The sequence below is a fragment of the Leuresthes tenuis genome, unplaced genomic scaffold (assembly GCF_036924035.1).
Source record: "Leuresthes tenuis unplaced genomic scaffold, fLeuTen1.0.hap1 SCAF_15, whole genome shotgun sequence".
NCBI classification, from domain to species: Eukaryota; Metazoa; Chordata; class Actinopteri; order Atheriniformes; family Atherinopsidae; genus Leuresthes; species Leuresthes tenuis.
This window is the reverse complement of record NW_027325369.1, coordinates 3,099,102-3,116,879: the sequence shown is the minus strand read 5'-3', so window position 1 is coordinate 3,116,879 and position 17,778 is coordinate 3,099,102. Positions and strand designations below refer to the sequence as shown.

General features: G+C 40.6%; 1 protein-coding gene across 1 annotated transcript in view; it reads left to right on the top strand.

Annotated features, from left to right (window-relative positions):
• Positions 1–17,778, top strand: part of galnt16 (UDP-N-acetyl-alpha-D-galactosamine:polypeptide N-acetylgalactosaminyltransferase 16) — a 36,185-nt gene that overhangs the window by 1,050 nt on the left and 17,357 nt on the right. The window contains exons 2-6 of the mRNA XM_072365040.1: positions 3,625–3,806; positions 6,355–6,453; positions 6,549–6,616; positions 11,989–12,054; positions 17,287–17,408. Of these exons, the coding sequence (XP_072221141.1) occupies positions 3,625–3,806; positions 6,355–6,453; positions 6,549–6,616; positions 11,989–12,054; positions 17,287–17,408 (537 nt within the window). The remainder of the gene's footprint in view (positions 1–3,624; positions 3,807–6,354; positions 6,454–6,548; positions 6,617–11,988; positions 12,055–17,286; positions 17,409–17,778) is intronic.

Here is a 17,778-nt window from a genome sequence, read left to right as displayed (position 1 = left end):
TCTAGTTGGCAACAAGTGCTCTGTTGCATTAAGTGTAAAGAGATATAAGTGTGCTTTTAGAGAAGTAACAAGAGACCAGATATGATCTTAGCAAATACGCAGCTTGGAGAAAAAACTAAACTAAACGTTTCAGTGTTAATATTTTTAAGGCAAAAACATGACTGCTTTACAGGCAATTTCTTGTCACTGCTGTCTCAGAGGCTGACAGACGAGTTACATCTATGTCCAACTGCATCTGGAGGAGACAAGGACCGTTGAGATAACACTGCCCCCTCGAGCCTCGTTCACAATTTACTAGTTTAATAAAACTGCCTCAGCTGTGGCCAAGGTTGTGTGCCAACATGTCAAAGATGTTTTGCTCCAGTGGCCGAGTCACAGGATTTAAGAAGTCATGGGCAAGTGGCAAACGGCAGGGCCTTCGTTTCATCGAGCCATGCAGGCCTGGTTATGGAGTCCATGTGGCTGAAAACTGAGGCCTGTGGCTGCAAGCCAAGAAGGTGGCAATTATCCGAGGATGCATGCAAACTAATATGGAAGCACTTTGAATGATACTTTTGAATTATATGTTTCTTCATCCTTACGGCTGTAAACAGCTGAGCCACAGCAGGCGCTGCATCTAATCAGATCGCTCTTTGAACGGCAAGGGAAGCTTTTTTTATTTGTAATTGTTGATTTTGTCAGCTGGGTTGTTCACCTTTGTCACCAAACTGAGAATTCCTCCGTGTAGTTTGCTCTGGTAATCTGACCTGAGGCTCTCAGGCTGCCTGCTCTACACCACAGTTTCCCACATTTCGGCAGGAGCGGGCTGGTATGGAGAGAAGGGCTCCACTGGACAAGGCTCCCTTTCTTGCTCCTTCATTTCTTCCTCTGTTCCCCCTGTGTGTTTTATCCCTCTGTTCTCCATTTTTTCTTTTCTTTCTTTTACCCTTTCTTTTCTCATATTCCATCAATCTTCTTCTCTCTTTCTTTTCCCTTTTGGTTCATTAGCAGCATTTGATTCAGTGATGACATCATCCATGAAGGCTGTTTGCGTTGGCTACACTTTTCTCCCTGCTTTACCTCTAATTTCCCAGCACCGCTTTTCATTCTGCAGCAACATGTTACTGATTTAGCTTTTAACATTCACACTAATCAGCAGCCTTTCTGATCTGCACATCTATTCCCCTGGCCTCAAAATGAACAGTGGACATATTGCAAGCGTCTGACCACAGAGCCTCATCCAACCAATAGCGTACATGTGGTCAGTGTGTCATCTCTAATCCATTATTTGATATTGAGTAGGGTTCTTGTTTTTGAATCTAGACTTTAGACCACATGGGGCTTTTTTCTGACTAACTCAGACATGTGACCGTATAAACACTTAGGTTTACAGGTTACATATGCTCTTAACAGCATTGTCTGAGCTACGATTAACCACATGTTCTATTACTGTACTGCCTTAAAAACTTAAAGATTTTGTGCGATTACAAAGCTCCACTCTAGCTGCTCAGTTTTGGAACTTTCACTACACAAAGCTCCCTTAAGCATCGTCTGCGTGTGGTTTGTTTAATTTCAGTCATGTGTGGCATAGATGTTGTATCCTGCTCTGTCCAGAGAAATTGTTTGAATGGATACTCCTGAAAAATGTAGGTCTTTGTCGAAGTTTGATAGTTCTAACATAATATTTTGCTAGTTTCAGCAAATCTCTAAGTTTGACTATTTAAGAAATTTACTTAAACACGAGCTATACTTGCAATACTGTTTTGCGATCATATTATTTTAGGCTTCATTTGTATAAAATGAACACGTGCTAACAGCCAAACACAAAAAAAGGCAACAGCGAACAACATCCCAAAGTGTGTAACTACAGCATAGCAAGTAATAGTATAATCAAAGTCAACCTTTAGATTATAAAGTTAAGTTTTAAGGGGCAATGATCCAGTTGTTTGATGAAGGAGAGAAATCTGTTGTCACAATGAGGACTAAACCCACCACATGGACACTAAATAATCCGATGCTTTGGGTGTCATTTGTGCTCTCCATCATCCATCATCGCAGTGTCACAGCCACAGGTATTTTTTCCTTTTCATCCTCTAAATACTTTTTTTGGGGGTAGCTTTGAATATTTAGTCATGATAATACATCTCGGTGGGAATCGAGGGAAGGAGCATGCAAGACTTTGGAAAGAGGGCAGAACTCCAGAGAAAAACCTTTCTGTTCCCAAGCAACATAGATGCTCAGATGAAAACGTGGATGTGGTTGAAGAAATGACTTAAGTGCCCCTTGTCAGAAAATATAAATCTGCTGAAACTGGAAGCAGGGATGAAATGGGCCTGTAGCCCTGCTTGTGCCTGCTCCGCAGGGATTTATAGATGGATGGGTTAGAATTTTTTTACTTTCACAAGAAATAATTATGGCTTTAGAAACATAGCTGTTAATTTTATTGTGTTTTAGAAGTAAATTGTCACAAGTTTAATAAAAATTACTGCAGTAAGCGTGCCTGCCATATCAGACCAAACACGTAAAAGCACGTAAAAGTGGACGTTGCTTTACACATTACGAGAGTGGTCGAGCTTGTGTGACAAGAAGAGGATTTCCATAAATCTGCTGCCATCTGCGGAAAGTTCATGGAATAAGTTTTTTTTTTGGCAGTTAACCATTATAAAAATATTTCTGTCTCAGAATGTTTTTTAGCAATGTTGGTCCGCGGAGTGAAAAGTAGGAGGTTAAAGAATTGTAAGGTTGTTACACCCTCTGTGTTGTTGTTTCTTGATGTTTGGCCATTGAAAGTCACTATATCCAGCTTTCATTTTGAGTCATTTCTCTGGCTACCTGGCAGTTTATACTATCGCTATCAACTACTCACTCTTCTTCAGCTCTGATTTTTTTCAGTCTTTTGGAGTCATGCTGCTTCTCAAGGGAGACTGAAAATGAGGTCAGTCTCACCTCAGCCTCTTCAGGAGCTTTCTCTAAATCTTCTGACTGCACCAGCCTGTAATAGCAGCCATAACAAAACCTCTCTGCCATGTCTTTCTGTCCATTATGCCTTTGCACCTCCTTGATGAGGGCTACTTTCATCTCCCTTTATGTATTCATCCGCTGTTTTCACTCCCCAGACACCCAGGCTGCCGTTGAGAGTTAACACTCCTTGCGGGGAAAATCCAATAATTACTGTGGATTTATTGACTGTGCTCTGATTTGATGAGTGCCCAGGCCATTTTGCCTTGTTAGCACTGACACTGTGACCTGAACAAGAAACTAACATTTACATTTTTGGTGGTTTCAATTCTTCATTCTGGATTAAAAGTTGGAACAATTTATTTATTTCTTGGCTTTTTTTTTTTTTTACAGTACAGTGCACAATAATTACTATAACTGCGAGTTTGCCAAGAGGCTATTTTTTTGTTCGTACTCCCTGGACAGTCACAAGAATATGAGCATAGAATTACAAAGTGAATACACTGAGGATGTGGAGTGTTGTAGGATTTTGTTTGTGCATTTTAATTGTACTAATTTTTATCATTTGTTGTTCCTCTGACATACGTTTGCATATGTCACCTCTACCGTAACATTTCTAAGGTGTCTCAGCTATGCATATAACATCTGGACTTTGCAATTACAGAAGCCTTTCTATGTCCTCTGCAGGTGACTCAGCCCCCTCGAGCCGAGCAGCAGGGCCAGTTGCTGGGCAGCTTCGATGAGAAGGCCTATCTGGCAGCCAAGCAGCTGAAACCAGGGGATGATCCATACAGGGAGCACGCCTTCAACCTGCAAGAGAGCGACCGACTGGGCAGCGAGCGAGGCATCCGAGACACTCGACACTACAGGTGAGCTCAATGAGAGCATCAGCAACTAATTCCATGTAAGCTACAAAGGAATTTAGAGATGGGCAGATAAGTCTGTCTTGTTGTCTTGTACATGGGAGGCACAGTGGCCCAGTGGTCTGCGTTGTCCCCAATGCAGCAAGAGGATCTGCTTTGAACTTCAGCTGGCGCCCTTCTGTGTGGAGTTTGTGTCTATGCCCGAGGCGATTTTCTTCAGGTACTTGGTGTCGATTAGTGGCCTAACCAGTCTTTACCGAGCCTTTTGCTGTGGTAGCTGGAAAAAAAGAAGAGGAATTTCATTTATTTCCATTTTGGATAGTTGGATGCAAATGATATGATTATTTGTAGAATTTGAACCAAGATTATGTGGTATTTTCTTTTGTTGCCACCCCCCATTATTGTGCTTCTCTGCATGTAGACGTACGTATAAAAGTAGAGTTTCTTCTTTTTTTTGGCTCTAATTTCTTAAATTAACAAGTGGAGACAGACATTAAAGAGAAGGGGATTACATGCAGCAAAGAGCTGCAGACCAGGATTTGAACCTGGGCCTACTGTGATGGCGACTTTCAGCCTCTTTACAGTACATCTGATGGACTCTGAACTCGTTGAGCTGTCGGCACTACAAGGTGGTATTTGTGTTAGAAGTAAAGGTGACATTCTATGCCTTTTTTTGACACATTGACATCATTTCCTTAGGTCTTATTGAAATGTATATGATGGGCTTTGGTCAAAATATCTGTTGGTTTAAGACAAGTGGCCCTTCTCTCACCCCTAGTTTTCTAGGGGTGAGAGAAGTTTTCTTGCTGGTGACCTCAGACACCCAAAATATGCTGAAATAGTTAAGTTAAAAATATGCTCAAATTGAGAGCACTCACCGTAGCTGGGCTAGACTATTGAAATACCTGTACCAACTACACTGCTGTTATTAATGATTAGCTTGATTTCTGGCAAGCTTCAGTTAGCTAGGCATCAGCTACGAATGTAATGAACAAATTAGAATTACAACCTGCTCTGTTAACCGCCACAGCTAACTTAAACTAACTAAATAACCTACAGATAACTGTATAGTCTGCTGTCTGTGGAGTCTCTCTCATAAATCACACGTGATGAAATTCAGAGCCAACGAGCCCTGCGAAGATACGAAAAACTGGAGGAGGCGGAGACTATAAGCTAGCAAAAATGTTTACATTGAATCTTACGAGACAGTTTACCGTAACCCAAGTTAATTGATTCCGGTTCCTTTGAATTGAGACCATTCATTTTCTTTACTTCTTGAGGTATTGCTTGCTTGTTCACCTTCTCTCAGTGAGGCATTTCTACATTTGTGTTTTTGGCTCTTGTTTAGCTTGTGTTTGACGTCCCCATGACTTTCTGGTTACTATACAGTCTTTAAGCATGTTAACAAAAACTGTCTGCAGCCTTTATTAGAAAGTACTGTACAATGCACCATGACATACTGTAGTTTTCTATTCTCTATTGGTTATCTTGGTCACTCTTTCTCAAAATAATCATTTTAACAATGGGTAATTCTGCACAGTGCCCAGAGGTACACAGAAGAGCAGAGGAGTCCCTCAAAGCAAAGAAAAAAAGGGGGAATAAACAATACAAAATATATACAAACACAGAGACAGACCAGTTAAATGTCAAGTTCTCTGTCAAAACCACTGTAAATGTTTTGTTGTAACTTTTCAGCAGAATTTTTAGGAACAGACCTAAGTGAGTCATAAAAAAGCTGAATTACTGACAGTAATTAGGGGATAATTCAGTTTAAAGCAATTAAATGAATTTTTTTTTATACCATGCAAAAATATAAGCCATAAGAACTGCTTGAAAGATGTTACCCTCGTATAAAGGTTGTACACAACACAGAATAGAACATTTCTTGACTTAAATGAAAATTATTAATAATCATTTTTTATATTATATTTATTTGCAGAACGGTATACGCTGCATTCCAGCTGAGTAAATGTATCTTAATCTGTGAAACACGGTAGTGGTAGTATCATTGTTGGCCTGACCTGCCATTGTTGATAGACAATAAGTTCATGGAGGAAACCTTAAGGTCACAGTCCTGATCTTAATCCAGGAGAAATATTATATTGTGAGGGGACCCGGAACAAGCAGTTCATGTCAGAAAACCCCAAAACATCTCACAATAAAGTTTCCTTAACAGAGGAATGGGCTGAAAAAAACAACCTCAGATCTTTGTATAGATACAGAAATGAATTGCTGCTATGTTTTGTTTGTGTGAATGAATATTGAATTAGTTTACAATTCTGTGGCGTATCATACTTGAGCTTTATGTCCTCTGGACCTGGACTTGAAGCTCCCAGCGGTAGGTAGCAGAGGAACGCAGTTCCCAGGTCAGGAATTTGTGAAATCCTTGCCGAACAACTAGATATTTCCACGTCACTGCACCAACAATGCTGAGTCAGCGCTAATTAGAGTCAACTCTGTGTAACACGTGTGTGCTCTGTATGTATGCAACTAATTTAACACACTTTGAAAGCGATAGCGGGATAAACAGTCCTCCTTGTCTCCTCCCTGGTAGGTGTGCAGCTTTGAATTATGATGCAGACCTTCCTGCCACAAGTATCATCATCACATTTCACAATGAAGCCCGCTCGACTCTCCTTCGCACCATCAAAAGGTAATAAGGTTGAACTAAAGTGACCCGCTCAGGCAGGGGCGGTGACACAGTCTTATGTTTTCGTCGGATCTCATCTCTATCCTTGTCCCTTCCAGCGTCCTGATGCGAAGTCCTCCATCCCTCATTCAAGAAATAATCCTGATCGATGATTTCAGCTCTGACCGTAAGTTTTGTTTGGGGCTTTTTTCACTGGAGATGAGAAAGAATGAATGAATGCTTATGTTACTTTATGTCTGTTGAATGTGAAACTGCTGTTTGGCTTGTTTTTGGTGGAATTTGAGGACACCTGATCCTGATACATTGTTATGCCCAGTTTATGTAAAGCAGATGTCATCTATGTCTTTATTTCAACAACGGTCTGCTGAACTTGGTGGTGCAAGGTGTATTCAGCACAGAGAGAATATATTTGTCAACTCGGTTGCTATCATTGGTTTTACCCTGCATTTTAGGACCTTTCAATTTAATGTTTTGATTTCATTCTGGCTCACAGTAGGATTTTTCAGTCACAATATGCAGCAATTTAAAAAAAAAAAAACCAAATATCTAAAAGCTGTATTGAATGACCTTGCTCTTTGTGCTCAGAGGCAGTGCTGCATTAGAAACAGGCACTATTCTTTCATGGAAATCACTGCATGGGCTTAGTAACATTTGTCTAAGACCATTATCAGTGAACACAGTTTGTTCTGCATCTGCAAATGTCTGGTTCTGCCAGAGGTTTCTTCCTCTTAAAAGGGAGTTGTTCCTTTCCACAGTTGCCAGTTTTGAAATTAATTAATTGGATTTCATTGGATTATGATTACAATGAATTGAATTCCAATTGGTTTGAATTGGACTATATTATTTAAGTGCCTTGAGATGACAATTGTTGTAATTTTGCGCTATATAAATAAAACTGAATTGAATTGAATTGAATTGAAAGTCAAAACTCAACAATACAAAGAGTGAAAAAACGATAAAAAATGCTCCAGAAATGCCACTGTCTTCTTTGGGCCTGAGAGGAAAAGAAGTGGATATCTACCCGGTGGTCTCATTAATCAGTAGTCCTCTGGGCTAAAAAGGGACCCTTTGGCTTATTATTGAAGCACAGTGCATCTTTGATGGTATGAGGGGTGCATTAGTGCACATGGTGTGAGTCACTTCCACATCTGTAAAGATACCTTTGATCCTGTGCTTTATTATGTAAAGCACAGGACAACCAGCTCTCTTTTTTTTAGACAAGGTGTTGCTTATTTCAGCAAGGCGATGCCAAAACATACTATGCACATATAACAGTATGACACCACAGGAAAAGAGTCCAGGTGCTGAACTTAAAAAGGTTTTAAATGATGTACAAACTCCAATCTGTTTTTATTTACTTTTAAATAGCGTCCCAATTTTTTTGGGAGGGACGGGAGGGTTTTTTAATTTTGGCTTTGGAACTGTGTCGCACTGCCATCTACTTTGAGCGTGTACTGTATAAGGAGGGAAAAGTAACAGGAGTCAGAGGTGGCCACGAACATGAGTCATGCTAATGTCTGATCACAGAAAATCGAAACTGAGTCAGAGGTAACAGCTTTCCAGGGAACAGCTTACTTATTGGGGGAAATAGAACACAGCCAGCATGAAAGTCGCTACCAGTGAGTTGGAATGCTTGCTTTTAAAGAAGAAGATTGACATCAAAAAGGAAGAGTTTAATTAGCAACATAAAGAACATATTCTGTTTTTATGCAACTGACCAGTACTGGATTCAGGAGCATAGCCACGTCTTTATTATTATTCCCCTTTGTCAGCATTAGCCAGATGAATTACATGATCTCAAGCTTCACACTGTCCCCAGTGCTTTCTGTATTTTTCACCACATGCATTTGTGTCTGTGAGAACAAGCACAGTGACCTAGATTCCCTGCGTACTCAGACCCACATGAGGACACACTTAGAGGTGGTGGAGTTGGCCCGACTTCTAAACAGTGGCGTCTCAGTGGATGTAGCAGCAGGGGCTCTTTTAGCTCACTAATGCCTTGTTTATTCTCCCTGCGCTGCTGCTGCCAGTCTACCTGCTCCCACGATGAACTGGCACAACCAACAGGGTTTGAATAGGTTTGTCATTGACAAAAAATCTTTCAGCAGAACTTTTAGCCTTCTCCTTGCTTTAGATTTCAATTCCCAGTATTGAGTAGCATGTGAAACAGTGTTTGGTGCCAGTTTGTGGCTTTTAGGTTTGACCCAGTCCGACGGCGAGCCAGTAAGCCCACCTCTGGCTTACTATTTTGTTTCCTTAAGCCCCTCTGTTTGGTCTTCCTGTGCTGCTGGGATATCAAGAAATAAGTCAAATCACGGCTGCTGCAGTTTTGAAGCAGCTGTACACCTTGTACACTCTCCTCTAATTTACCATGCTTTGTTCGTCAAGCAATTTTCGCTTATTTTCTCTTCAGCTGGATGGTAACTGAAAAGGTTTATGAACGGTTTTTGCACACACAAATCCCTGTTGGAATCCATGCTCATGTAATGACCATGAAGTCACAAATTAGTTTTTTCTTTCACGGTGGAAACTCGCCCAGTAACAACACATCAAATTTAACATCTGACTTGTGAACACTGCATTGAGCGTCCAAGGAGCAGACATTTCACTCAGAAGTTAGGAGCTAAAAGGAGATACTGGATTAATTCTGCATGTTGTCAGAAACACTCCAAAATAAGTTTAAACGATTTCATCACGAGATGTGTGGAACACACAGAAGGCAGGCAGGCAGGCAGAGGAAAGAATATAACACAACCATGATAGAATGAGCGTGTTTCATTGTATATCCTGTAAGGAGAGATGTGAAACTCACCACCTGTGCTCTGTGATAACACAGTTTGCCAAATTTCACACGACGTGGTGGACAGATGGAAAATGTGCAGAAGAAGAACCTGTTCATTTGTGTCTTAGAAGGAGGTCACTTCCTTTCAAACTTCAGACCACACTCCTAAGTTCAGCTCTGCAAAGTTATACATCCCCACCTGGATAAGCAACATCTGCCTTCACTCAAGCTAGAAATCCAGGTTTAATTCTAAACTGGATTCACAAAGCATCGTTCACCAATGATACTTTGGGCAATTAGTGTATAAGTAACAGTAGCTCTGTAAGATTCTACAGCAAGCCGATTGGGTGGTGACAGGTGAGGATGTCACCAACCAAAGGGTATAAAAACAGTATCCAGCCAAGTTTAGTCTAAGGATGGGTCGTGGCTCAGCACTTTGTGCCAATTTCCATGAGGGAATCGTTTATCAGTTAATAAAATAAGAAAAGTATGCAAAATTGCAAAGAACTTTGTTTTTCAACATCTAGAGTTTCTAATATTGTGAAAAGATTCAGGGAGTCTGGGAAAAATCTGAGTGTGTAAAGCTCAAGGATGGGCACCACAGCTAGATGTGCGTGATTTGAGCCGTCGGGCAGCACAGCGTGTGGAACCATGCTGCCACTGTGATCAGTGTAGCCGCATGGGCTCAGCCTTGGATAATCACGGTCACCCAAAACAGTCCACCACTGCTGCATCCAGAAAAGTAACCTGAAAGTGTGTTATACAAGGACGAAGCCACATATCAACTGAGTTCCCGGGATACAAGCTCGTCTCAGATTACCAGAGAGATGCTGATAGTCAAACCAGTTGTGTCTCTGCTTGTTTTGGGGAAAATGAAAGCCAGCATTTTTTCATGGCACAGGCATGCATCGGGGCCCATGTTATCTAGGCTCATAATAACATGGATGCAGAGGTGTCTATTGGACTTTTGAAGAGACATACGCTAGCATCAAGGCATCAGTTTTCCCATGGACAGACGTGGTTTATCAGACCTCATTCTGCTTGACTTATAACAGCGAAGCTTCACAGACATGATGTGCTCGACTAGACTGCCTGCAGTCCGGATCTGTCTCCATATGCAAATGTGCGGAGAACCATAAAGAAGAGAATTGGAAAACAACCATAGACTGTTATGGAGCTGAACTCTTAGATTTTCTCAACACAGTGGACTCAGGTCAGTGAAGATGCTGAAAATCATTTCCTTTGTGCTCGTGTTTGATAGATAAAGGTCAAGTTTTTTTTATTAAATCACAGTTGTAAGTTTTTGCTCAGCCAGGTTGATAAGTTTTTAAAACAGCTTGCATAGATAAATGACAAATGAAGTCAGGTCTGTTGAGTCCACGTAGCTGGAGCTTAGAGAGGCAGTGAGAGTGTGAGCGAGCGGGTCAGTAGCTGTGCCCTGACAGGCAGGAGGTGACGGAGGATGTCTGTCAGCAGCAGCGTGAGGGATTGTCCTGGCCGGGTGTAATCCTGTTAAGGCTTGCCTTAATCATACAGACATCGTCCTCAATCAAGGACAGTGATCTTAACCCCAAGTCCAGACGAGAACATGTGACTTCAATGTTGCCCAGACAAGAATAGCATTTCTTAAGCTTTACAGTGTGCTGTTTAGCAAATGAGAAAACAATGGATCTATGTGCTATGTTGAAAAAAGATTTGAGTTGTTGACTGAATTTTCAACTCTGGATCATTTATTCATGCTTTAAGTTTGATAAATGAACACACAGATATGTGTTGGCACATAAAAATGCTGAGGAAATGGAATTTTTAATTATACACCGTCTTTTTTTTTTATGTGAACGTTCAACCTATACAAATGCAAATAAGCACTCACTCACACATACGCACACACCCACACACCCAATCTGGCTAAAAGTATACAACATCTGCTCAGTGGGTGTGACCCATGACTTTCTGCTCTTCTTCCCTGAGTGATTATGAGTTCCCCCGCGCACACATACACACACCTACATGCACACACTCACGTTCACCAGCTGTCCCCTCATCACTTGAGCACGAACACACCCTTCCTATCACACACACCCACCTCCCTTGCGATTTTTACAACCAATATGCAAACCAACAGGTTTGAAATCTAATCAAAGAGGATTACAAGTTGTCATGCGTCCCTCTGTTAGCATGAGGCTGGATCGCTGCTGGGGAAGGGGGCCCGCTTGATCTGCCCACAATCCCTCAGCAAGATCCCACTCGCTCTCTGCTGCTAATGTTAATCCTCTCAAGGGTGAGCGTGTGTGTCCGCGTAGCCGTGTTTGCATGTGGTTCATGGCGCTATTCGTCCAAGAACAGAAGGGCTCCACCAGTATCACTTGAGTTGAAAAAGGGAGTGGATGATGGAAATTGTCAGCCTTTTAAATTTGTTTATGGAAAAGGGTTAATGAATTGCATTATCCGGTGAAATGTAACTCTTTTGTTTTCAGCACTCTGTGTTTCTGTTTTATTGAATTTTCAGTAAGATGGAGACTTTCATCAGGATACAGACAGCTGTGTTTAACAAGGGTGTGTGTGTGTGTCTGTAACCATGTTTGTCTGTGTTTATGTGTCTAAGTTCACTAAATTGGGGTAGACGTGGCAATGCGGTGTGTTTGTGGGTTCGTGCAACTGACAGAATGCGAGACGAGGCAATGAAGAGACTAATGTTTTCCTCTGTGTGGTCTTCCTCCACCATAACATGCATCTCCTGTGCTCTCATCCTCCAGCTGAGGACTGCCAGCTGCTCTCTGAGATCCCCAAAGTGCGCTGCCTGAGGAACGGCAGGAGAGAGGGTGAGTGAAGAGACGGAGGGGAGGTGAGGGGGAAGGTGGGGAGGATGCAGAATGGTTTAATGGAAAAGAACACGTAGATGCTCCATACGGTGTGCTTTTAACAGGATCAAACAGATTTACGACTCTTAGATGCAAGTTCTTGTTAATGCTTTTCGCTGGTTATTTCTGTTAGTGAAATCCACCCATCAACCTAAAAGATGACCGGTAGCGCTGGATTTGAGAAAAGGAAATGATAGCAAAATGTGTCATATTTCATTGCACAAATTAAAGCTCAACAAACTTACGGACTTGTGTCTGAATTACGTCGCCACTGCTTTTCTGCAATATTTTGAGACGGTAAAACTGCTAACATTTATGTATGAGGACAGGCATATCGAAGATAGAAGGTGAACCTAACAGACTGCACCATTTACAGAGCTGTTCAAACGTTTCTCCTCCACACACTGCAACAACTCAGCTTTTTAAAAAAAAAAGTTTTTTATGTGTTACTTACTTTTTAAAGTCCACCTCGGCTAAAAATTCAAGTTTCAATCCTGTTAACGTGTCTGTTAGATTTATTTATGTGTTACAAGACACACCATGAGCAACATCAGCCATCACCACCGCAGCTTTGAAACTACAGAACACCACCTACAGTCTCATAAAGGAGCCTGTATGTTCTATAAAAGTTTCAGATTTCACCTCTGTCACTACCTTCAACTTAAACCCACATGCCAACGCTGTACTTTCGCACATGACTCACACAGAACACCAAGGCACAACAAAGGCCCATCGGTTCCGGCTTGAAAGGCAAACATACATTTTGGTACATTTATTTGTTTTTAATGCACACGTTTGATCACTAGACATTGGAATGATTTTCGGATACACTAGCCAATTCCAAGCAATCTGTGGCAGCTCTTTCCAGTGCTGCAGCTTTAAGAAAACCCTCTAGAAACTGTAAAAAAAAAAAAAAGTGAGAGCATTGTTCAAGCACTCACACGCGTTTCTTAATTAAATTGACTTAATCTCTGAATCAGATTAAATCCTCAAACAGCAAAGGACTGCCAAACTGAAAGCCAAAAGAACCAGTGTTTGTGATTTTTTTTTTGGGGGGGGGGTTCTAACAATAATCTCTCTCTTACTCAGTTTGCTGCTTGTGTAGCTGTTCTCACTGCAGACTAAAGATTTAGTTTGGGTTTATGAAGCACATGTTGATCAAACATAAGCCTGTTGGGTTCAGGCCAGCATTTTACCAACTGCTAGCTGCATTGACCAAGACCAAGTTTAACTTTTAAGATTTTCTGTGCTGCAAGATTCTAATGCCAGCCTAGATAATTAAAGCTTAAAGTTTGCACTTTAGACCATATTCTTAGTCGCATATGTACAAGAGAGATGACCGTATCCTTTTTAACTGGATTGCCCAAGAAGAACACAACCAAAATCAAAAAGGAAATTATATAGAAAAACACTAAAGATAACAGATCCTGTCTCTGTGGGCGCATTGACTTTTTCTCTTAATGGTTTCACGCCTTCGGGCATCATTGACTTTCTCTCATTTAATGCATCAAATCTTTGCCAGAGTTAATCAGGCACAGAAACTCTAAAAGTACTTACATTTGTTATGAACACGAGGCAGACTTTTTAACTAAGAATTATGTGATGAGTATGCAATTAAACAACTAGAACAACTTCTGAAAGTTCATTTGAACTAACTTTGCATAGTCAGTGTTTTTATTTCAACACTGAGCTAACTCTCCATGGCTGAGTGAAATATTTTACTGTCAGAGCGTTAGTTTGATTTTAAGGCAACTTTTACAGCTTTGGTTCACTTTTCCCTCGTTCTTGCAGCAGGCAGCTGCTCTGAGCTAACTGAGCTAAAACTGTTTCCTGCTCAGTACAAAACGGGCAACAAATACAGTAAGCATGTTTACACGACACTAGAAAAAATTTTTATTGTGTTAGTTGGACCAACTGATTTCGTACGAAATTGAGCTTCTCAAAACCGGAGTAACACACCCAGATAACGCTGTCGGGGTCACTCTTGAATGTACACTCTCAACTAGACTCAAATGAGGCTCGGTGCTCTACACATGCCCCAGACTTCCATCTTTTTACATTTTTTTGTAAAATCAGCGAGGTGTAAGCATATATTGATGCAGCCAAATTCCCAATAAAGCTGCTCTCGTTCACAGATTTTCTTTGTCAGATCGTAACAGAAACTGTGACTGAAAATCAGCTCACAGAGTTGAAGTAATTCCAGACTGTGCCTCTAATAAAATCCTGATTTTTATAACTGCAGCATTATCTGAAAAAATAAAAATCACCACTCACGAAACTAAAAGACAACTTCTGTGGAGTAAATTTAGCTATCTACATGTACAATGATTTCCAGTAGTGAAAGTTAGAAGTGGCAGAATGTCTTGAAAGTATTTTTCACAGTCCACAGCATCAAGGCATCGGGTATTCTTTGGTTAATAATTTGGTTTAAAAAGATTCTGATTCTGTATGTACACTGGAGCAAGAACGATGGTCCAATTAAATGGCCAGGTGGAACTCCAACCATAGCTTGACTCAGCTGTGCATGTATCCATGATGCTCACAGTTAAGCAATTATCAACTGAAGTATCAAATGTTCCTCAAGCAGCTGACAGAGACTCAAAAGCTGTAAAATTCTGTGGGAAAACGGGTACCTAAACTAACCAGCCGTTGCAATTCTCAGATGCTAGTCAGTATGTTTGCATGTCGTTAGAAAATAGAACTAAAACACGACTTTTAAAATACAGATTTATCACAACTGAAATTATACTAAATCTATTTTTTTTTATTCATTGGACCAATACAACCAAATAACCTGATTCCAAGCCAAATTACTTCTCCATTTATGCGTTCAGTTGGACTAATTATGGCCTCGGAACTCTGCACCTGCTTCACAGTTCCTGCTCCAGGCTTTGAAGCAAAAGGAGATGCTGAACACAGAACACACTGTACTCAGAAGAAGAAGAAGAAGTTGAAGAAAAAGAAGAAGCAGCCGATAACAACAGAGAATTACCATTAGGGACAGCGTGCATTTGCAGACCTGTAAAGCTGTCCAATTCACTGCCCGATATGGTACCAATTTGCTGCCAGCTAAATTGATTGTCACTTGTTTCAGTCTGTAATGCAATAGGTCAACTGGAAAATGTTCAATACTAACAAGTTGAAAGGGAGAATATTGCCTCATATTGTAACAGAGTAGGACATATTTGAACAGACCAATCGATTGCCCTCCTATGTATGTGCGACTACGCTCTGTAACTGTGGCTCAGCTTGACTCCACATGAAAATATGCTGCCTAAGGTGTTACTGATACTGATCAGAGAAAGTGTCTGATTCAAGCTAATACTTCATAAAACCACAGCTGAATAAGGCCATTTGGCAGCAGGATAATGATCAAACACACATTGGTTTGTATTAGTGGTAATTTATCAAGCCTTTCTGTGTTTATGTGAACCGTGCTATTAAACCGCACCTAGCAAAGCTGAGCCAAGCTTCTTCGGCCTAGACTCGATGAAAATCCTGTTTATTGTGTGAAGCAGCGTTAGAAATTTGATTTCTGTGGAATTCATTCCAAACTGGACATGGACAGTTATGTCCCCTCCCGTTTGACTCACTTTTCTGTAAGTTTGATTTACTGTAGATAATTTAAAGGCTGTTTAAGTTTCTGTTAAGTTACTGATATTTGACTTTTCTGTGACATTTTTGGGACGACAATTGATTAAATCATAGGGAAAAAACTGACAACAACACACGGTTAACCTCCAAAATTTTGCATTTGTAGATGTGTTTTGAAATCGATTTTGCCCACATCTCTAAGTTAACCCCTTTTAACAAGCAGTTTAAAGCAGCTGCTGTGGCAGAAGAATGAGACTCATTCGGGTAACTCAGACTAACCCAGCTCATCAGTTTTATTTCTAAAAGTTTGATACGTAGAGGCTGCGTCAGCTTGTGTCACATGTAAATATCCCAGAAACCCAGTTGATTCCCTCTCTGAAACAAAAATAATCAATGGCAACATTTCTAGTATCATTTAGAACGGACACTGGAAACACTTTGCATTGCAGTTCAATAACGCTCATAAAATAACAGACAATCTTTTCTCTGAAAATTTTTTATTTTCAGGTTTGTTTGTTTTTTCGGTTTGAATAGATTTTGACATCAGAGGGGTTTTTAGCCCTTCCAAGTCATCACGGGTAAATATGATCAGTCTCCCAACCAATCTGATATAAAATTTAACTTAGTTTTCCAATTGTGTTCCATAATGAAACAAGGAGAAATTGATTTTTCTGTCACCAGCTGCCTTCAGAGTTTAGTCATCTGGAAGAGCTTCACTTACAGGTGTAACCCATACCTGAAACAACAAGCTCTCACCCACTTAGGGAAAACTGGATTAAGCAAAAAAAACAAAACAAAGCAAAGCAATAAATAATATGTGAATATAAGCTATAGCCAGTGGTCCAACTATGTACAACGTAAATTCCATTTACGAAATGGAATAAGAACTTCTTCTTATTACCTTTTTAAATCAACTATATTATACATATATCATAATAAGGGTGCATTCATGAGTGATACATTGATTTATTGATCAGCCATTATGCACTTACACTCATATTTAATGTTGGATGATGTTTGGATATTCCTGTAATTCCACCCTGCACACAAACTGGTAGTTATAAAGAAATAATGTGGGGTGAGAATGTGGACACCTCATGCATTCTTCAGATTAGTCATACACATATTCTTGGAGCAATTTAACCCTGATAAAGAATTTTTCTTTTACAATTGTGTCTCTTATCATGAATGTTTCTTGTTTGATTGTGTGTCATGAATAACTGCACGTATGCCTTCGTGCGTGTTTAGTCTTTAAACTGCACAGAGTTTTATGCATCCACAGTGTCTTTCCACCCTTTGTCCAGATCCAGATTTCCAGCCCAACCAAAAATGTTGCAGTTTCACATTTCAAACCATGGATGGATGTCTTGTCAGTGGTTTTCAAATGTCTACAAGTATAATCTAAATGTTTTTCAGATAAAAGAGCACACCAGATACATTGGTGCATCTCAGTATGCTTTGTACGTTTTAGTTTGGAGCCTTTCCAGCATCAGGCACAAAGTCTGTTAACGTCCCTAAGTGCAGTAAAGCAGCATCCAGTTGAATCAAACAGTTCTTATTCGACTTGTTTGAGATTTCAGTGTCTTGTGTTTCTCTCAGGTTTGATCCGATCACGCGTGCGAGGTGCCAACACGGCCTCTGCCTCCATCCTGACCTTCTTGGACAGCCACTGCGAGGTCAACACTGACTGGTTACAGCCAATGATTCAGCGAGTCAAGGAGGTAAAAATAAACAAGCCCATAGTCCGCCGTCATTCACGCTATCCAATTAGACATTTGATGCATTCAGCACACACACATACAAGCACACATTTCAGGCTGGAACACTTGCCTTTTTTTCCTCCTGTGGTGTCACACTTTAGGGGATTTAGCTGCTTTTCAGGGTAGGTTTTATTAGCTGTGATGTAATAGGCTGGCACTGCATTTTGTTTAATAAACACTCAATTTGTTCCATTTAAAATTGAAGTCATACTATACCAGATGCCACACTTTGCTTTGCCACTTTGGGAAAGAGTATCCTAACCGATCTGTTTTCCACGCTGCCTGAAATCACTCCCTATTAATGAATTGTACGCTACATTTATCTTCTGTG